Raw genomic sequence first — 22,192 nt, forward strand, 5'->3', positions numbered from 1 at the left:
AAGGGAAGGGAAGGGAAGGGAAGGGAAGGGAAGGGGAGAAAAGAAAAAAAGAAGGAACTTGGTGACAGAGGTCAGGTGTGAACTGTGACACATCATTCCCTAGCAGAGCCCAGGGACACACAGTACTACTTCCCAGCACAACCCTAACCTATAACCCTAACCCTCAGACAGCTGCACAGACAGCAGAAGGAATATAATTTACTAACAGTCACTAATACAGGCCTGGGGCAGCTCATTAAGTAAGCATCCGCCTGTGTAGGAGACACACACTACCCAACACACATAACACACAGATAGTATACACACATATAGCACACACACATACATCACACACCACCCCACACATATAACACATGCACACACCACACATACACTACACACCACCCTGCACACATACCACACATACACACACATACACCACTCCACACACATACTACCCACATATTCCACACACACATATACACCACCATATAACACAGATACACACACACATACACACCCTACGTACATATCCCCCCCACACACACACAGAGTCCCTAATGCTCTGGATACTGAAGATGAGGCCAACCTGGACAACACAGCAAAGCCCCACTTAAAAAGGGGGTGCAGGATGGGACTGGAGAGAGAGCTCATCTGTTTGGAGGACTTGTTGCTCTTAAGGAGGACCTGTGTTCAGTTCCCAGCACCCACACAGTGGTTAACCAATATCTAAAACTCTAGTTCCTAGAGATCTAACACCCTCTTTTGGTCTCCTCAGGTTCATATGGTTCACAGACATACACATAGTCAAAACACTTATACATATAAAATAAATAAACCTAAAATAAAAAAAGGAGGGAAGGTGTATGTGCATAAACTTAAAAGTTATGGCTGTAAATAAATGCTTCTGTACTCTTTCACTGGGGAATGATCTTGAAATCAAATAAGTATCCTCTCATTAACTTGACTTGTTTTAAGTTAACCTAAACATCTTGGAGTTGTTTGTTTAAACAGGTCTAGTTCTGTAGGCTGGGTGGCCTAGAGTTGTCTGCCTCTTGTTTCAGTTTCCCGAGTGCTGTGACACCCAGTCTGACATAAGATGATGAAGAAGATGACAATGATGACCTTGGCTTAGGATCACTCACTTGCATAGCTGCAGAGCTCAGCCTTTGCAGAGAGGCATGGATAGCCTTGTATGGACAAGGCCTGAAATGGTCTGGGGCATTGTTTCCCACATTCTGCAGTAAAATACATCTCTTGGCTAGGGACAGCAGTCTTGCTTCCACTGCTAAGTTTTGGTGGCCAGTCTGTCAGGGAGCTTCTGCCTTAATCAGCAGTGGGTGGCAACTTTGGCTTGGCACAGTCAACGGAGCACTTTAAGTGCATGGAGTCAGTCTTTCCGGTTCAAGTCGGGAAATAAAATGGAATGCGGGGCTGGAGAGATGGCTCAGCGGGTAAGAGCACTGACTGCTCTTCCGAAAGGTCCTGAGTTCAAATCCCAGCAACCACATGGTGGCTCACAACCATCTGTAATGGGATCTGATGCCCTCTTCTGATGTGTCAGAAGATAGCTACAGTGTACTTATGTTTAATTTATTTATTAATAAATCTTTGGGCCAGAGCAAGCAGGGACTGAGTAAGCAAGATTGACCAGAGCAAGCAGAGGTCCTAAAAAAAGAATTCAATTCCCAACAATCACATGGAGGCTCACAACCATCTGTACAGCTACAGTGTACTCACATAAATAAATAAATAAATAAATAAATAAATAAATAAATAAATAAAAAACTTTAAAAAATAAAATAAAAATGGAATGAGACAGGAATTCATTATGTTGGATGGAGGAGTGGGAGGGGGATGGCAGTTTTCCTGAGGTTTCAAGTGGGTCACAGAATGGATTCCTTGCTGTCCAATAAAGAATAAAATTTAAACCCAGGCTCATGTGTGAGAGCCATGTTTTCTTCCTAGAATGATCTCCTTACTATGGATATTGTCAAATACCAAAGGATGCTGGATGAGCCGTGGTGAGGTGTAAAGTCTACACTCAGCACAAGAGCAAAGGGACAGAGGAGCTAGTAGAAGGCGAGAATGGGAAGGCTCTAACCACAGCATCTCAGCAGGCAAACTGAGGGGCAAAAGCAAATTCAGAAGGGATATGAGTGTGTTTCATACAGTTGTTAACAGCAGAAAATAAAAATCAGAAGCCAGCATATTAGATTAAAAATAACCAAAAAGGATTTTGAAAATCTCTTCTAGATAACTCAAGGGTGAAATAGAAAGAACCCTGAGCCCACAAGAACACATGTCTTGGGATTAGTTATTTGGTAACTATGTCCTGTCTGTTTCTAGAACATGTTTGAAGTCACAGTCACATGGGAATTTACACCCTAAAACATGCAATGGCAAGCCCAGAGTGGCAGCGCATGCCTTTAATCTCAGCACTGGGGACACAGAGGCAGGTAGATCCCTGAGTTTGAGGCTAGCAAATTCCAGGACAGCCAGAGCCACACAGAAACCATGTAATAGGTGAACATGAAGGAACCAAGTTGAATGCTAGACACTCAAGACACTGGGAAGGGATCAATCAGATCGACTCAAGAAAAGGAATAGAGGTGAGGTGCTAACTGATAGCCCCCAGGGAGTCATCTAGCCACTTTAGAAGCCTCGGGAAAACAAGAGGGGTGGACACACATACACCACACACACAACACTCACATGCACAGACACACCACACAAGGACACACAACACACACAACACTTATCTCCCCCCCAATACCTACACACATATACCACACATACTACACACACACACATACCTATACACATATACCACACATACTACACACACACACACATGGACACACAACACTTATCCACACACACACACCTACACACATATACCACACATACTACACACACACACACACACACATCACACACACACTACATATACCCATCATGGTGACATACACAAGGATGAGAAGGAAACAGGAAGCAGCATTTAAAGGTACAAGAGTTGGTTTCTTCATGTGTGTACTGTTATTTATGTGTGTGGAAATGTGTGCATCTGTGTACATGTGAACTCTGAGGCCCAAGGTTGATGTAAGAGATTATTCTTGATCGCTCTTCCACCTTTTACTCCTTGAGGCGGCATCTTCCAGTCACACCCAAAGCTCACTGATGCTAACCTCCCTAGCTGCCTTGTTCTGGGATCCCTGTCTCCAGCTACCACACCCACTGGAATCTAGGGACTCAACTTCCAGTCCTCATGCTTACTCATCGACACTGCATCACAGAGCCACCTTCCTAGTCTTAACCTCTGGCTAGGTTTTCAAGAATATGAAAAACAAAACAGTGTGTCACATGGACTTTTAATCAGGACAAACCAAATTGAGCCCCAACTAGACACAATAACATAAAATGGGAAGACAACAGATTAGAAATGGCCAATGCGTATAGAACAGACTGCTAGGTGACTGTTTAGGAGGTGGACATATCTGTGAACCCAGCACGTGGAGGCTGAGGCAGAGGGATTTTGATTAAAGCCAGCCTGGGCTACACGGTGAGACCCAAAACCCAACCCACACACAGAGCTCTAGCTCCAGCTCAGCTCCAGTTAAACTTGGGTTCCTGTCAGACATGAGGAGACCCAAGGAAGCTTTGCTGCCCTCAAGCTCTGGCTATCGGAGCAGCTAAAAGACACACAAACCAAGCAAACAACCCCAAGCCCCCGCCTCAGAGGATGAAATGCAAGTTATGTCTCCTCTGGGGAAGCAACTGCCTTTTGTGGAGTCTGAAGAGGACTGCTTCCAGGGCCTAGAATAATGACACAGCAGCAGGCTGCCAGCTCTATAACTGTATTCAACTGGTCCACTAAGGCTAGGTCTTTATGATTAGTGGTTTCTGCATCAGGTTTTTGGATGCGCATGTCACTGTGACTACCAAGTATGGACATCTGACAACCTGGGCAGTGCACTCAGAAGGCAAAACAATCAACTGTAGCCACAGGGGAAACTCAGGTCCCAGTTACCTTCTCTTTACTTTTTGACTTTGGCTGGTCTTGAACTCATGATCTTCCTGCCTGCGCCTTCTGAGTGCTGGGATAATAGGTGGGTATCACCACCTCCAGTATGGTAGGTTTTCCCCAAATCATTCATAGAGGAATCAAATTTTCCTCAGCAGGGCTGGGGATGAGGCTCAGTGGCAGAGTGTTTGACTGGAACACACAGGCCCTGGGTTTGATACCTAGTACATAAATCAGAAGTATAATGATATAATAAAATGGGAAATAATATAATAATAAATGGGGGAAACCCTACAAAAATGAAGGATATATGAAGTAAAACAATGTGTTACCTGACATGATTATCTAGTGAGTATTTACTTTTGTGGGCTTGTGGTCACGGGGAGATTCTAATTCTCTGTTGTGCAAGTCTCTTCTGGCACTTCATAGCTCATGAAGAGTGCAGAGAGGAGTTTGTGGGAGACAGACACTAGGCTGCTGGCAGATGAGAGGAAACTCGGACACCATTCCCGGCTCCAGGAAGAAGGAAGTCAGTGTGGGTACAGCCCTGGCCTAGCCTGTGTGAAGCCACTGTCCCATCGCTTCTAGGAATCGGCCTGCTGATGGCTCAAATGCACAGCATGCCTGGCTGGGAGGAAAAGCAGGCTATGTACACTGTGTACGGAAAAGTCTATGTCCTTGAACCCTGGGTGAGCATGGTGCACACATGACTGGTAAGAGCGCACACAGGAGCGAAGGATGGAGGAGCCAAAGTGTACATGAGCTCCAGTTACTCAGTTTTGTTTTCGTACAATTTTGGTTTTGCCTTGTGTTTTTTCTTTTGTTTAAAATGTAGATGTATTTATTTGTTTTATGCATATGAGTGGTTTGTATGCATGTATGCACAGGCATGCCTGGTGCCTGTGGGGTCAGAAGAAAGTGTTGAATCTCCTGGAACTAGAGTTATAGATGATTGTGAGTCACCAAGTTGGGGCTAGAACTAAACCCAGATTCTCTGCAAGAGCAGCAAGGACTCTTAAACCTTGAGCCATCACTTCAATGCCTTGATTTAGTTTCTCTCACTCTGTAGCACAGGCTGGTCTTGAAGTCAGTGTTCCTGCAGTCATCTTCCTTGTGCTAGCTTAAAGCATTAGGTACCAGGTCTAGAACTGTATGTTGGCTGGTACAGTGCTTGCCTAGCATGCACGAAGCCCTGAGTTTGGTCCTCAGCACCACAGAAAATTGAGTATGTGAATGAAGCCTGTAATCCCAGTTCCAGGAGGGCAGGCAGGAGGATCAACTCATTCCTGACTATACAAGGAATTCTTTTGAGGCCAACCTGAGCTATATGAGACCTTGTCTAAAAGCAAAAGCAAGGGTCCTGGAGAGATGGCTGAGTAGTTAGAACTGTTTGCTTTTCCAGAGGACCCAGGTTCAAGTCCCAGCACCCACATGGCAGCTCACAACTATTTGTTTGTAATTCCAGTTCTAGGTGATCTGGCACCCTTACACAGATACACGTGTAGGCAAAACACTAATGCACAAATAAATCTGAAAAAAAGAAAAATAACCCCTAAAATGTTAGGTGTTGTAGTCAAGAACAGATGCTGAGCTCTGATTTGGGGGAGAGGCAGTATTAGTCACAGGCGGGTGTGTAGGGGAAGAGAGAGGCCACATGGACATCTGCTTTGCTGGGCCCGCAGTTACACAGTGCTTCTCCTTGACATCCCAGCGCTGTGCTCCTTGGCTGGTCTCGGACCAGACCCTAAATTCTCCCAAGTACTGAGCTACCTATCCAGCCTTGTTTGTTTGGTTTTGTTTTTTTCGAGACAGGGTTTCTCTGTATAGCTCTGGCTGTCCTGAAACTCACTTTGTAACCAGGCTGGCCTTGAACTCTGAAATCCACCTGCCTCTGCCTCCGAGTGCTGGGATTAAAGGTGTACGCCACCACCCCCAGCTGCCTTGTTTGTTTTTAAGATAAGGTCTTCTGCAGCTCAGGCTAGCCTGAAGCTTGTGTGGATCATTCTGCCTGAGCCTCCTGAGTGCTGGGGTTATAGGTAGGAGCTACTATACTCATCTGTCCTACATTAAAGAACAAACAAGCAAGCCTGGGACTCAAGAATCACTGGCTTCGTGTGGGAAATCAACTGAGTCTCAGTAGACAATGCTGCACTGTTGAAAACACCTACAGTGGTCTGGCCTGGCCTGGGACTGCCCTGCTGCTTGCCTCACAGGACCTCACAGGCTCCACGGCTATTTCTTCCAGATGTGGCCAGAAGAGTGGGTCAAGGGACACCCAGTGCCGAGATGAAGCCCTGCTCTGTGCCTAAGGAGTCTGGTTGGCTCCGTTCCACTACCAGTGGCCTCTGTCCTCAAGCCTCCCTGGGAAGCCAGCCTGCAGCCCTCCCTCTGGCCCCAGGCTTGTGGCAAGCAAGCCAGGAAGCTCTTTTCTTTTGGCCTCCTATGGCAGAACCATGGCACCACCTTCCCTCCCCACTGGCATGACCCCAGCTGTGGCCTGGCCTACCGTCCTGTTCCCAGACACTTACCTTTTGCATGGCCCTGCTCAGCTCGGAGTCTATTTCCCATTTCTAGGAGCTGTTCCCTCTCTAGGCGGAGGCTGAGTATTTTCCTAGCTGCATCCTTTAATTTCCTTTGCAGATGGGTCACATATATGGTCTGTGGAGGCTGTGCCCCTTCCTGGGGTAAAGTAGGGGACTCCGTCTGGTCTTCCATGCCCATGGGGTACCAGTCTGCCACACCCTGTACACAAAACCCAACCAGGAGATAGATAGCCTTGTTAAGACACTCTAGAAGGCCTGCTGGAGATTCTGAGGGCTGGGAGTTCATAGGATAGTCTACTGCACAGCCCACACACACCATGGCTGGCTGGCTCACTGGTGACATCCTTCCAAAAGAAAACAGCGGAGTGACTATTCGGGATGCTTTAACTGAGTTAGGAGTTAGGAACAGCACCCAGGCTTTGGTGAGCTCCTTCTCTCCCAGAAGTGGGAGGGGGGGGGGCTTTGCATAGTTCTCAGCCTCCCCACTCCTGTTCCCATCCCCAGAGCATGCCTTCCCCGCATAAGTTCCTGCTGAGAGTCTAGGTGGGGCGTCTTTCAAATGGAGACAACGAGAACTTAGACTCAGCTAGCAGAGGGCTCCCCGAGGCCCTCTATGGGCTCTGTTCTAGAAGAATGGCCTCTCATTAGCCTCCAGCAATACCCTAGATGTGGGAACCCTGAACCCTGTGTGAAAACAGGGCCTTGTGGCCAAGTTACTTCTCACTGGTATGGGCCCCACTCTGCTTCTGTCCTCTGCCCTATGCAAGCTGAAAGCCCTACACACCCCTTGCTGCACAAGAGTCAGACATGCCTTTCCTCCTCTCATCTCCCTTCTGCTCACCCCTTCTACCTGCCTGTCCCCTTACTACCTATGGGTCAGCTATGGTCACCCTTCCCTGAGAAAGTATAGGAGACTGCTGGGGAGGTGGGGCACCATGCTGGGGTCAAGTATTCATGAACCCCAGGGAAATGCCACATATACCTCCTTCAGCTCAGCCTGGACCCACACACTGCAGAGATATAGTTACACATAAGGGATGTCTGTGATGAGGAGAGGGTATAGGAGAGGCCAGGTTCTGGCATGATGCACTGATTGTCGATAGTTATGAGAAACCATGACAATCTGTTACTATTCTAGGTGCCTATTCTGGGTGTTCCAGGCCCAGGAACATCCCGCATGCCTTCCTGGTCCTCGCCAGTGCTGGCAGGTGCTTGTGCCCTCCGGGTGCTGCTGTTCCTCAGGTAATTGTGTGGGTGACTGCACTGTATCCAGGTGCTTTTGGCAAAAGCTGCAGGCCACAAAGGACTGAAGGGCTCACAGACATAGCAGAGGCAGGAACTCTGGGTCCAAGAAGGCCCTGTGGCAAGCTATGACCAGTGCTCCTAGGGAGTGCTGTTACAGGCCCAAATACCCCAAATCTCAATGCATTCCAGTGTACGCTGTTTGTTCTTGAGTCTCTCCTCAGATGTGGCCTTCAGAATACAAAAGGAACTCAGGTCCTAGGAAAGGTGAGCTAGCCTGGTGCAAGATTCCTATCCCTTCACATCAACTTTGGAAACAGGGATAGAACCCTTGTGTGTGGGTTAAGGAGGCCCAGTGTGGCCTTGTCCCTGATGGGACACTGGCCTCAAGGACATGGAATGATTTCCCTGGGTTCAGCTGTTAAAATTTTTCATTTGGTTAAAGTGTTCTGTAAAGTCCTTTCCCTGAATAAAGATTTTGCAACATGAGACACATTCAGAGAAATCCCGTGGTCTGCGGGCATTGAGCAAACACTGTGGCAACGCACTTCCACCATCTTGGAATGATAGCAAGTCTGGAGGGTAAGGAAATCTGCAGAAATGTCTTGATGCGATTCACCAGGTCCAGACCAGAGTCCTGCAAGGTCTGTGGTAAAACAGAGGGGTCTTCCACAGGCCACGGTCAGAGCTTCCAGACAGCTAACACTACACCAGGGACAGTCTTCCCCTCTATCTCCACAGGACAAGGAGGCTTGGGCCTCCAAGTGTATTGATGAAGGAGGCAGGCCCTAGGAGCAGGAGACAACCTGGGCTCAAGCTCTGACTAAACAGTGAAGCCCGAGGAGGTCAGGGGTGGATGGAGAGTGCTACACCCTGTCTACTGCCTGCACAGCATTTTGCACAGATACCTGTGTGGGCCATGTCACTGGGGTCACACTGCTACAGAGAAGTGTGGGGTCACACTGGGGTCACACTGCTACAGAGAAGTATGGCCAGCTTTGCAGGCTCTTTTGTTGGGCAGGGAAAAAGACTAGCATTACTGTTTTGTTTTGTATTTTTCTTTCTTTTTTTTTTTTTAAAGACTTATTTGTTTTTATTTATATGAGTACACCGTAGCTGTCTTCAGACACACACCAGAAGAGTGTATTGGATCCCCATTACAGATGGTTGTGAGCCACCATGTGGTTGCTGGGAATTGAACTCAGGACCTCTGGAAGAGCAGTCAGTGCTCTTAACTGCTGAGCCATCTCTCCAGCCCTTGTTTTGTATTTTTCAAGACAGGGTTCCTCTGGGGCTAGAGAGATGGCCCAGTGGTTAAGAGCACTGACTACTCTTCCAGAGGTCCTGAGTTCAAATCCCAGAAATCACATGGTGGTTCACACCATCTGTAATGGGGATCCAATGCCCTCTTCTGGTGTGTCTGAAGAGAGTGACCATGTACTTACATACATGAAATCAATCCAATCAATCAATCTATCTTAAAAACAAAATAGACAGGGTTCCTCTCTGTAGATCAGGCTGGATCTACCTGCCTCTGCTGGGATTAAAGGTGTGTGCTACCACCACCTGGCTGAAACTGCCTTTAACAGAAGCTGAAAGAACAGTTGGAGAGGCTGTCTTAGACTCCTGTCTTGAGAACTGCCATTCCCCTGCCTGGCTGCTCACCTCTCTGCACATGAACTTCTTCCTGGAGCACTGGAGGATGGATGGGAGGCTGTACCCAGACACTCACGTTCTGCACTTCTCACAAAGGACTGAGGCGCACACTGTTGATCCTGGCTTCCTGACCATATTCTTCCAAACTGAGATTCCTTTCCAAGGTCCAGGACCCCCATAGTATGGACGTGCCTAAAGCTAGAAGGTTCTCCAGTCTTTCTTTGTGAGAGGTTGTTGCTGTTTTGTTTTGAGACAGTGTCTCTCTGTGTGGCCCTGACTGTACTGGAATTCACTCTATAAAGCATGCTGGCCTCACCCTCAGAAATCTCCCAAGTGTGGGATTAAAGGCGTGTGCCACCACAAAGCAGCATAATTTGTGTTTTATGACAATGACATCCTCAAATATCCCAAGAGGCTAATCTGTGGATGTCCTTCCATCCATTCTGTCTGAGGTAATCTCTTACTTAGGTTCAAGTTTTGTGCTTTGGCAGAACCAGTGAGTCCGGGGTACATTCCACTTAGGCACAGATGTTGGTGTCCTGGTGCTGGAGAAGTTGGTTAAGCTGGTGTCCCTAGGTTTCTCAATGAAAGGGCTTTTTCACCTTCTGATCAATGTCAACTGAGGGTGAGAGACACTGTAACTGGAGAATCGGGCACCTCAGTTCTCACTTCGCTTCTGCCTTGACTTCCATGTCCACATTCAACTGCCTTGTCAAGGCATGTTTACTCAGTGATGTTCGCATGTAGAAGTCATGTGACTTTTTTTTTTTTTTTTTGGTTTTTTCGAGACAGGGTTTCTCTGTGTAGCCCTGGCTGTCCTGGAACTCACTNTGTAGACCAGGCTGGCCTCGAACTCAGAAATCCGCCTGCCTCTGCCTCCCGAGTGCTGGGATTAAAGGCGTGCGCCACCACGCCCGGCTGTCATGTGACATTTTTTTGTTTGTTTGTTTGTTTGTTTTTCGAGACAGGGTTTCTCTGTGTAGCCCTGGCTGTCCTGGAACTCACTTTGTAGACCAGGCTGGCCTCGAACTCAGAAATCCGCCTGCCTCTGTCTCCCAAGTGCTGGGATCAAAGGTGTGCACCACCACCACCCGGCGTGACATTTCTTTTTAAAGATGATTTTTACTATATCTGTCTGTCTGTCTGTCTGGGGTGCTGTGCAGGTCACTGTGTACATATTATGGAGAAAAACTTGTAGAAATTGGCTCACTCCATCTACCACATGAGTGGCAGACACTGGACCTGGGTCCTCAGGCTTGGCAGCAAGTGCCTTTCCTGCTATGCTGCTAGCTCCCATTTATTCATATGTCTGTTCACTTGGTCCACATTCGTCAGGGTTTCCTATGAACTTGGTAGTGTAGTCTTTCCTGATGGAGGCAGCCAGTTGGGGCCCTTCCCGGATGGCATCTGAACCATCCTAGTATATCCATCCATTTAGAACTGGCACTGTTCAAGGAGTGCTGGTGCTGTCAATGGAGCAACCTCTGGACACAGATGCTGGTAGCTGCGAGGCCCTCAGGACAGAGAGGAACAGGCACGCACATGTCTTGTCCATTTCTCCACTGTCAGTAAGGATAGCTAAGGTCATTGACATGCCCCTTGGAAGCCCTGATTTCCAGGCCTCCCCATTCCTAGGCATCCAACACTTGGTCCAGTTGGGGGATATGCTGCTGGACAGTGTGTGTCATCCCTGGGGCCTTGTCCAGCAGGGAGACTGGACACTGACAGTGGGTGTCACCCCCAGGGGCCTGGTCCAGCAGAGAGGATGGACACTGACAGTGGGTGTCACCCCTGGGGGCCTTGTCCAGCAGGGAGGATGGACACTGACAGTGGGTGTCACCCTCGGGGGCCTTGTCCAGCAGGGAGATTGGACACTGACAGTGGGTGTCACCCCTGGGGCCTGGTCCAGCAGAGAGGCTGGACACTCATGTTTCTGGAGCTTTATCCAGAGAATGACCTAAGACCCAACAAGAACAAGGGTAATTTCTAAAAATTATTTGTACTATGTGACCTGATAAATGTGACTGTTAAGGCCTACCTACACCTCCTGCTTCAGCCTAGTCTACCACTATTAAAATCCTGTGTGTGTCTGTATGAAGGGCTGATCTGCCCACTTTCCCTGGGCTGCTGGATTGTGGAGAGGTCTGAGAGCCCAGGGAGGCCCGTGTGCAGGAACCCTTGGGGATGAGCACTGCTTGAGTCTTCAGTATTGGCTAGTTCAGTCTTTTGCTGGAGCCTCAGGCTTCCTCAGCCCCCATCCCTGCCTGCTTCCTTTCTGCTTGTTCTTAGACATAGCTTCTGCCAGAGGCCATGGCCTGTGATCCTGTTCTTATAATATGGTTGCAACATGGGCACACACTGTCTTAAACATCTCAGGTGAGTGCCTACAACCTCTGCTGATTAACAGGTCACCATCAGCAGCCAGAGGCAGCCACTGTAGGTCAGCACAGGCAGCCAAAGGTGAGCATAAGTCACCACTGTCACTGCAGGTCAATGCAGAGGGAGAAGGTCATCAGAAGTCAGCACACACCATCCCATCACTGAAGAATGGGCACGGCCTTGGGGGCACAGCCTCGGAAGTAGGACTGTCACTTTTCCTACCCATGGTTCCAATGGGGCCTTAGGTGGGAGGAAAGGGCCAAGTCTCAGAGCTGAAGTCGGGGGCCCTTTCTGTAGATGAGGCTCTGTTATAGGATTCCGTGCATACCGAGGTCATTAGGCCTCAGCCCTGGCCACAATGCTGACCAGATGTTAAGGGCTCTGTGGCCCCAATTCTCTCAGGCAAGCCAGGTCTGGTCACACAGTGCCTCCTTAGCCATCAGTTCATGCCTGTCTATGGAGAGATATGCTTTCGTTGCAATGTGTTTCCTAAGAAAGGCTTCTCGATCAAGGAGGGCATGAGTTCCATTCCAGCAACAGTACGGGCAGCCAAAGAAAGGACCAGAGGTGTGAGCAAGCTCACAGAGGAAACAGTGGATGAAAAGGGAGGCAGTGCCAGCAAACATGTTTGCTTCAGCAGTGGACGCTGCCAGGTCAGGGTGGGAGAAGATGGTGGCAGTCATGCACACCCAGCACCCACCTGTCTCTGTAACTGCTCCCTGGATGAAGGCTCTCCCTGGGGCTGTGTCACCTTGAGATGCTTCCTTAACTCAGCCACCTGCTTCTGCAGCTCCAAAACCTCCAGGTGCACCTGGTCCACCTCACTGGGGACCTCGTGTTGGACAGGGACCAGCTCCCAGGGCTTCTGCCGCAGCTGAGAAGGCAATGTTAACGTTAGAAGAGGTGGGGACATCCTAGAGAGGAAGGGAGCATGAAGGGCAAGGGTGGAGCAGGGTCAAGTGGCTAGGTCCTGCTGTACACGATGATCTGCAAAGCTGCCCCGTGTACTCCACTGCCCTGTGTACTCCACTTCTGCCCAGGCTCACTGGGGAAGAGTTTGGAAACTCTTCCAATGAAAGTGGGTTGGAATCCACTCCTGAGCCCGAGTTCCCAGGGAGATAGAACTGCCTCTAGAACATTGCTGGGGACCAGGAAGTCTTTTCTATCAAAAGGGCAGATGGTAGGCTGGGTGTGGTGACACACACCTTTAATCCCAGCACTCAAGAGGCAGAGGCAGGTGAGTCTCTGGGAGTTTAAGTACAGCTTGGTCTATACAGTGAGTTCCAGGACAGCCAGGGTTCTGTAGAGATACCATCTCAAAAGAGAAAAAAAGGGGAATGGTATAGAAGGAGCTAAGAGGGAAGTAGGCAGGAGGGAGACCGTCACAAGGCAGTGATGGGTTGGGGGAGTAGAGCTGACAGAGCGTTTGGCTAGGATGCAGGAAGCCCTGGGCTTCATTGCCAATATCACATAAATAGGATGTAGTGGCCCATGCCTGTAATCTCAGCACTTGGTGGGGAGAGGCAGAAAGATCAGAAAGTCAGGGCCATTCTCAGGCAGCTTGGGTCCCACAAGAGCGGACCTGAAGATAAAAGTAGGCACCAGGGGCTGTGGTGGCTGTGAAGTTCAGAAAGGGAAGTCAGGGCATGGGTCCAGTGATGGCAGCAGGGTCACGTGGCTCCACTGTGGCCTGGGCCAGGCAGGAAGGGAACCAGGAAGATGGGAAGCACTCTGCCTCACACAGTAGCCACTGTTCTAGGTTAAGGGAATTAAAACAGTTCTTCTGGCCGGGCGTGGTGGCGCACGCCTTTAATCCCAGCACTCGGGAGGCAGAGGCAGGCGGATTTCTGAGTTCGAGGCCAGCCTGGTCTACAAAGTGAGTGCCAGGACAGCCAGGGCTACACAGAGAAACCCTGTCTCAAAAAAACAAAAAAAACCAAAACAAAACAAAAAAAACAGTTCTTCTGTTTCAGGGATTCCTGTGGTTGTCTCTGTGTGACTATCCCTTCTTCCCATGGCCTCATGAAAAGCATTTATAGAATGGTGAGAGGACAGTATGACCCTCCTCACTTACTGTAGGCTTAAGTGGGTAAGCGGTGGTTAGTGACTAAGAGTCAAGACAGACGAAGGACAGGAGACTTAGCAAGCAACATGCCTGCCTCGTCTGCCTACTGAGGATCTTAAATCCAATGCACTCTGGCTAAAAGTGAGCAAAGGATCTAAGCAGACAGACACGCATCAGAGGAGGCTGCAGGCGGCCACACCTGGGAGAAGGCGCTCAGCATCGTCTTATCAGCAGGGAAGTGCAGGTCAGCTCAAGTCACAAGGAAATGCCGTGGACCAGAATGGCCAGAATCAGAAAGGCAGAAGAGGACTGCTGTCTGTCCGTCCAGGACTATACACATGGAGGAAACAGGACAGCTGTCCAGGACTACACACATGGAGGAAACAGACCCTAGCACAGCCACCGTGGAGAGGTAACGCTGCTACTGCTCTTGCTTTTGCTACTGCTGCCCTGGAAACAGTCTGGTGTCTCCTCAAAGAGTAAGCACAGACTCTCCATAACATTAACACAGCAATTCTCCTTCTGGGTACACAGTCCCCAAATTGAAGCCATATCTCTACAGAGACACGTGTACAGGGATGTTTACACTGTTCATGATGGCCAGCAACAGAGGCGACCTAAGGGTTTATCCATAGGTAGATGGATAAACAAAGCCACACCAGAGGACTGTGTGGCTGCAAACAGGAAGGAAGTGCTCATGTGTGATGTAACACACGTGAACACTGAAGCTGATGAACTATTCTAGCACTTGGGATGCACAGGCAGGAGGATCTCTGTGAGTCTGAGGCTAGCCTGGTCTACATAGAGAGTGCTATCTGTCTATGTAGTGACAGACTGTGACATCTGTCTCAAAAACAAAACAAAATAAACTTCTGGGTTAAGTAAAAGAAGCCAGACATAGTGACTTCACATATACAGGTCTTAAATGTCCACCTTGCTCTCTGTCAAAGCCTCCTCTTTCTTCTACCTGGTCTTCTTGTATGTTTTCTTCTTTCTCTTCATATATATGTGTACATATAAAGTACGTATATACATCGTGCATCTATACATATACTTATAGGCTACATAATGTATATAAACACATATACAAATGTATGTCTATGCACATATTTATGTGCATACATATGCATAAATGTGTGTGTATACATTGTGGTTGTTGCTGCTGCTGTTTTGGGATAGGGTCTCATGTATCCCAGGCTGGCCTCCAACCCTCTCTATAGCCATGGATGACCTTAAGCGCCCTGCCTCTACCTCCTCAGTGCTGGGGCAACAGACACTTACCACCATATCAGGATTCCCTGTGAATCATCTGTAGCCACACATAAGATAAACCGCTAGGCTTGGTGGCGCACGCCTTTAATCCCAGCACTCCGGAGGCAGAGGCAGGCAGATTTCAGAGTTCAAGGCCAGCCTGGTCTACAGAGTGAGTTCCAGGACAGCCAGGGCTATACAGAGAAACCCTGTCTCAAAAAAAAAAANAGCCTGGTCTACAGAGTGAGTTCCAGGACAGCCAGGGCTATACAGAGAAACCCTGTCTCAAAAAAAAAAAAAAAAAAAACCAAACCAAACCAAACAAACAAACAAAAAACCCATAAGATAAACTAACTACTGCACAGTGCAGTCCTTTGTTCTGAAGAAAACAGAAATTGGGACCTGGCACCTCTCAGAGCCTGCACCTGTGTCCACATCTGGACTGGTTCTTCAGCTGGAATGAGTGTAAAACCTAAGTGTCCAGACTAGTCTCACCTTCCTTTTGAGCTGTGTCACCAGCAAGTTCAAGAGGTGCACTCTGTCTCCAAGTTTTCTGAGTGCTAATGCAGTGGATGTCTGGTCTGCCAGGGCTGCGTCTGTAGGTAAGAACAGCTGCTGTCAGATCAAACCTCAGAAACAAACCAGTCTCCCTGTGGAGCTGAGCCTCTTTTCCCACTAAAGCGTCTAATTGACCTCAAGGGAAACATGTCCATCCCTGAACCAAAGGGTTGGGTCCCTAGAAAGATCAGAGATGTGATATTAGTACAACCTTATATATACAGATGTGATATTTAGTACAACCATATATATATATGTATATATATATATGTATATATATATATGTATATATGTATATATATATATATACATATATACATATATATATATACATATATATAGAGAGAGAGAGAGAAAGGAGGACTATAGGATGAAACCCAGCCTTACCATGTCAGATCTGATCAATTTTCCCACTTAAATACAGGGCCATTTATGTGGGGAGAAAGAGAGAGAGAGAGAGAAAGAGAGAAAGAGAGAGAGAGAGGGAGGGAGGGAGGGAGGAAGGAAGGAAGGAAGGAAGGAAGGAAGGAAGGAAGGAAGGAAGGAAGGAAGGAAGAAAGAAAGAAAGGAAGAAAGAAAAAAAAGACACTCACATAATACATGGGTCAAAGAAGTGACACTTGATATTCCAAGTTATTTTGCGTGGAATGGTAAAAACAACTGAAAGGATGTTGTAAAATAATACATGTAAAATATATACATGTAAAATAATAATAAAAAATTATGCAAAGCTGTCCTTTCAAGGAAATTCGCAGCATCTAGGCCGAGTGGCTGAGGCAGAGGCTTGGGAGTGAGTTGGAGGCCAGCCTGATCTACTTAGTGAGAATGTCCTGAAATGAAAAGTTGGCTGGGGGGGGGGGCGTGACTGAAGAGACGCCCCAGGGGTACAGAGCACTTGCTGTTTTTCCAGAGGACCTGGGTTTGTTTCTCAGCACTCACATGGCAGGCAGCTCGCAATCATCTGTGACTTCAGTTCCAGAGGATCTGACACCCTTTTCTGTCCTCCGTAGTTACCAGGCACACACAGCACACAGACACATGTACATAAAACACTCATACATGTAAAAAAACAAAAAACAAACACAGAACCACTGGCTGTGGCTAGAGCTCAGAGGCAGAGAGTAGGCCAGAGCCACTGTGTGCTAGGCTCTAGGTTCCATCTTTAGCACTGCACAAAAAAGGAAAAAACATTTATAGCATATATAATAACATGCATACCTTAGAAATAAAAGATTAACCCATGAAAAACAAATAATCTAGAAGGAAGGGCAGAATAAAATGAACATTCACTACTGAGGAACCAGAAAGTCCTCTTATGCCAGCAATCCCAGCGGCTGACCTTCTGAACAGCAAGGAGTAAAGAAACCAGTAACCACTCGCACACTCCCAGGGAGGACACCAAGAAAGAAGAGAAGAGAGCAGAAGCAAATGTCCAACACGATGTGTGGGGAAATGTCTATGGACATTTAAGACTCAGGATAGACAGTTACAATACAGCTGCGGTCTCAGCTACTCAGGAAGTGGAGGCAGGAGGATTATTGTTTCAAAGAAATAAATGAATGAAACAGGCAGGATAAGAGACTTCAGCCTAGAAGTTTGAAAACTTGATGACATGGATAATTTCTTAGTTTAATGTAATACAAAACATATAAAAAGAAAATATGACAGCGCTGAAGCACACCTTAGATCCCAGCACTCAGGAGGCTAAGGCAGGGGGATCTCTGTGAATTTGAGGCCAGCCTGGTCTACAGAGTCTCAGAAAAGGAAGAAAAGCAACAAAATATCAACAGTCCCTTAACTACAAATACATATTTAAGTTTCAAATCTTCCCACAAGAAAAACTCTAGGCCCTGGTGATTTGAAGTTAAATTCAACAAATTGTTTAACAAAAAGAAGGTGTGTCTGATCATGCATATCTCTAAGGCCAGAGTAACCCTGGTTCCAAACTCTGACTAGAACATTACAAAAAAGGAAATATGGGCAAGCCGGGTGCAGCAGCCCATAAGGAAGTGGGCACCACAGTGCCCGGGCTCCTTCACAAGGAAAGGTGGCCTGACAGGACAATGTGTTCCACCCTGCTTTGCTCACTAGTCACAACCTGGCACACAGATGTCTCTGCAAGGTAAAAGAGAGACAGCCCCTTGGTCAGGGATGTGTTCCTGTCCTTCCTTCCCTCAGATACTAGGGGATGTCCACAGTACCTCAGACATTCTCTCCTTCCTTGTAAAGAATGCAAAGGCAGCCCAGGGCAAGCCTGTTCTAGGAAAGATGTCTGTCCTCTGGGTTTCCTGCCCACTGCTTGCATAAGCTCTGCACCAAGCACAGCACACTCCTGGGAAGGGCCAGTGGGTAGACATCTGTGGAGAGCCCTGAGGGACCCAAGGACAGTACACGTCTGGGGCTTGGCAGAGGAAGTGCTGCTCAGAACTCCAGGGTCTCAGAGGTCACAAGATGCCACCAGTATTGGTGCAAGGCCAGGCTGCATGAATGACAGCATCACTGTATGAATGACAACTGTCCCTCACAGGCTCAGATGTTTGGACACTTAGTCCCCACTTGGTGGCAGTGTTTAGTGAGGTTTAGGAGGTGCGGCCTGGATGGAGGAGGTGTGTCACTGGAGGCTAAAGACTCCAAAAGTCTATCTGCTTTGTGCTTGTGGTTCAAGAGGGAGCTCTCACCATTCTTTCCTAGTTGCCATACCTTGTCTCTATTGACTCTAACCTTCTGCAACTGTAAGCCAAAATAAGTGTTTTCTTCTATAAGATGTTTAATTCGTGGTGTTTGTCTCTGCCTCAAAAACATACCTAATACACTCACTGTGACAGCTAGGACAGATGAGGATTCATTCCAAAAGCCCCCAAAGGATGTTCATGTTTACACGGAGTGCAAATTCACACTGTAACAGGATGCACCACACAGACTGGGACAGCTAACCAGGAAGCTAGATTATGTACCCCGTGGAGCTGCCCTGCAAACTGCTGATGGGCAGTGAAACATAACTTAGGCCAAAAGACAGCAGACAAATGCTCAGGAGTCACATACTTCCACTTGCATGAGAAGACAGACCTGACACTGGAAACTCCCAGGAGCCCCTGCTCTGGAGACAGGGAATCTGATGGCAAAGACTACATAGCTACACCTGCATTTGGAAGACTTGCCTGAGGGAACTTAACTCAATTTTCTTTGTTCTTTGTTGTTTTTGTTGTTTTGTTTTGTTGAGACAGGGTTTCTCTGTATAGCCCTGGCTGTCCTGGAACTCACTCTGTAGACCAGGCTGGCCTCGAACTCAGAAATCCGCCTGCCTCTGCCTCCCGAGTGCTGGGATTAAAGGCGTGTGCCACCACCGACCATACATCTTAATTTTCACACAGTCGGTGTGACTGGGACAGAGAATAAGGTTCAGGCAGCCAGGGGCTCTCACCAGCTGCTGCTGCAGAGCTGTGGGCACCATGGTATGGATTAGCAGTGGCCACGGACATCTTCACTGGCTCTTCTGTGCTTTGTAGCTGTTCTTCCAATGCCTTAAGTTTATGCTTTAGGTTTTGCATTTCTGCTTCAAGGGTCAGAACATAATCTGCCAAGACACCAGAGAACAACACAACACATACTCACAGGCACACTTACACCACTGTCTTACTGCCAAAGCTGCAGGGCTCACAGGTTCTCCTCTGCCCCTGATCTCTCTGCACTCCCCCGGAACTCTCTGGACCGACCTTCACTTCTCAGCTTAGCCTCCATGTCTTCTACGAAGGCTTTGGGATCAGGAGTGAGAATTTGCCTGCCTCCACTCCCATAGGCTTGCTGAATGGAGGGGAATAACTCTCATATCAGGTACTGGTCCCTTAGAAGCAGTCATGGTGCCCACTAAGAACAAGACATAGGTGGGGCTGCCAACTCAGTTCTCCCATAAGATGCTCCTCCTGAGGAAGGCCTGCCCGGCAACCCTGCTGGCACTGCCAAGTCCTGCCCAGCCTGACTGCCTGGAGGTCCCCGTGTCCCCACCATTCACTCCTTTTTGCCTCCATCTCTCCCAGCTCACCTGGAGGGGTGGAGTCTCCTCCAGCCTTGGGATCAGGGTCTGCATTTGAACACTCTTCTGGCTGGGCAGGGGGGAGATGACTGCTCAGCATCTCCATCTCTCTCCGCATCTGTGAAACAGCGTTCCGCAGACCTGCATTCTGTTCCTGTAGCCTCTGGATCTCAGTAGATGGAGAATCTGCCCTTATTTCTCTTTCATGCTGCTGAGGAGGTACCTGTCAACCACACACGCAGCAAGGGAAAATTATCAGGGACACAAAAGATGAGGTCCTTTGTTCCAGCTCAGCTTGGAGCCATATCTTCTCCTCCAGAACTGCAGTGTGTTGTAGAACACTACCCTCTGACTGCAACAGCCACCATCTTTATCAGGAAAGCTGCTTATTTGAAAGAGACCCCCCCCCAAGATCAGGCTTGTCAACTGATGACATTTTCTCGAAGGTGGGAATGAAGACCCTCACCTCACATTCTGGCCTCTCCTCCTCAAACCCAGTAGCATGTAGTCTTGTCCTAACTACACACGCCTAGAGATGTGTCAGGGTGTACATAGACTGTAGGAGGTTAACTGACGGCAGGGGCTTCTATCTGTACAGCCATGGGAAAGTCATTGTCCACTCTGGGGCTAAATTGGTGGTATGATTGCTCTAGAGTTCCCCATGTGCCTGTAAGTAGCCACTCAGGCATGATTGTGAGAAAGCCCAATAAACTCTTGGATCCTCCAGCTGGGCTTTGGACGATTCACACTTTGGTTTGTCATCAAGCACTATGTGGAGGATGTAGAAGCTTGTTTGTTTCCCCAGGGGAAAGTCCCTACAACACAATGATCCTCCTGTATGCCTCGAGGGCCATGTCAATTTGTGAGGCACTGCATGAATGACAGGGTCACTCGGTAGTTGGCTTCTCAGACACAGACAAGGGTCACGGGGCCAGGAAGGAGGAAAAGTGTCAGGGCAGCTCTGGAGGGGTGACAGTTCAGTCACATGCCTATGTTTACTGCACCAAAGGCTTTATGAAATCTTTTAATTTTTTAAAAAGATTGACTGATTGATTGATTGATTTGTTTGTTTATTGTTTTTTCCGAGACAGGGTTTCTCTGTATAGCCCTGGCTGTCCTGGAACTCACTTTGTAGACCAGGCTGGCCTCGAACTCAGAAATCCGCCTGCCTCTGCCTCCCAAGTGCTGGGATTAAAGGTGTGTGCTACCACTGCCCGGCCAAGATTTATTTATGTTTATTTTTTGTGCATTGTTTTTTTTTTGCCTAGATATATGTCTATGTGAGGTTGTTGGATCCTCTGGGACTGAAGTTGTTGGATCCTCTGGGACAGCTATGAGCTGCCATGTAGGTTCTGGTAATTGAACTTAGATCCTCTGGAAGAACAGCCAGTGCTCTTAACCACTGGGCCAACTCTCCAGCCCTGACTTTATGACTTCTATGAAGTTTTAGAACAGTAAGACAATTCACTGGGTAGAACACAGCTGAAAACAGGAACTACAATTGCAACAGAAAGCATCCAAACAGGTCAGGTGAGCAGAGCCCCTAGGCCTGGGACAGTATGAAGTGCAAGGAAAACTGACACTCAGAGCACAAAGGGGAGAAAAAGCAACCCTGCATGCGCAGAGGTGCTCCAGGGCCCGTCAGTGCAAACTGAGGCTCAGTTACCAGCCTCTCTGGTCACCCAGCACAGGAGATCCGAGCCAATCTTCTGAGGAAGAGACACACATGTGTCCAACATCACATTTAAAAAAAGATTATTTTTATGTTATATGTATGAGTGTTTTGACTGCAAATATGTAATATGCACCACATGTATGTACTATCCACAGAGGCCAGAAGATGGCGCTAAATACCAGAAATTGGAATGACAGATGGGCGTGAGCAGCAGCTGTGTGGTGCTGGGGACTGAACCAAGGTCCTCTGCAAGAGCAGCAGGAGCAAGAAGTGCTCTGAACGACCTCTCCAGCTTCCTAGCCATGCTTGTGAACAATCTAACAACCTGGTAAGAAAATGACTCAGCACATTAAAGCATGTTACATGACATAAGCATTCAGATTTTGTTTCTAAGGGATCTCTATGGGGTAGAAATATTTATGGTAGAATTAAAGAAAAAGACAAGCCGGGCGTGGTGGCACACGCCTTTAATCCCAGCACTTGGGAGGCAGAGGCAGGCGGATTTCTGAGTTCCAGGACAGCCAGAGCTATAAAGAGAAACCCTTTTTTAAAAAAAAAAAAAAAAAAAAAAAAAAAAAAAGAAAAAGACAAACTTCCTAGTAAAATGCCCAGCAGAGGCTCAGCCCTCAGACACTGTCCTGCCCCCTGCACTTCTGTCCCCTCATCCCCTGACATGTTCAGCCCGTTCCATTCACGTCTGTCTGCCTACTTCCCAGGCATGTGGGTTTCAGAAAGTACCGTTAGGGAGCACCCCTTCCCTCCACTGACAAGTGCAGCCCTCCCGAGGCTG

At 48.0% G+C, this 22,192-nt stretch overlaps 1 protein-coding gene across 3 annotated transcripts in view; it reads right to left on the reverse strand.

Annotated features, from left to right (window-relative positions):
* Positions 1 to 22,192, reverse strand: part of Ccdc57 (coiled-coil domain containing 57) — a 107,443-nt gene that overhangs the window by 40,592 nt on the left and 44,659 nt on the right. Inside the window, exons 11-15 of one of the 3 annotated variants that reach the window (XR_003838164.1) lie at positions 19,737 to 19,950; positions 19,119 to 19,271; positions 15,635 to 15,735; positions 12,524 to 12,697; positions 6,532 to 6,745 (exon numbers count right to left, since the gene is read on the reverse strand). Coding sequence is in view for 2 of the 3 variants with exons in the window: in XM_029484105.1 (XP_029339965.1) it covers positions 12,524 to 12,697; positions 15,635 to 15,735; positions 19,119 to 19,271; positions 19,737 to 19,950 (642 nt within the window). In the remaining variant the exon portion in view is untranslated. The remainder of the gene's footprint in view (positions 1 to 6,531; positions 6,746 to 12,523; positions 12,698 to 15,634; positions 15,736 to 19,118; positions 19,272 to 19,736; positions 19,951 to 22,192) is intronic. The other 2 variants (XM_029484105.1, XM_029484106.1) reach the window with 2 other exon arrangements.

The sequence above is a fragment of the Mus caroli genome, chromosome 11 (genome assembly GCF_900094665.2).
Source record: "Mus caroli chromosome 11, CAROLI_EIJ_v1.1, whole genome shotgun sequence".
Lineage (NCBI taxonomy): Eukaryota > Metazoa > Chordata > Mammalia > Rodentia > Muridae > Mus > Mus caroli.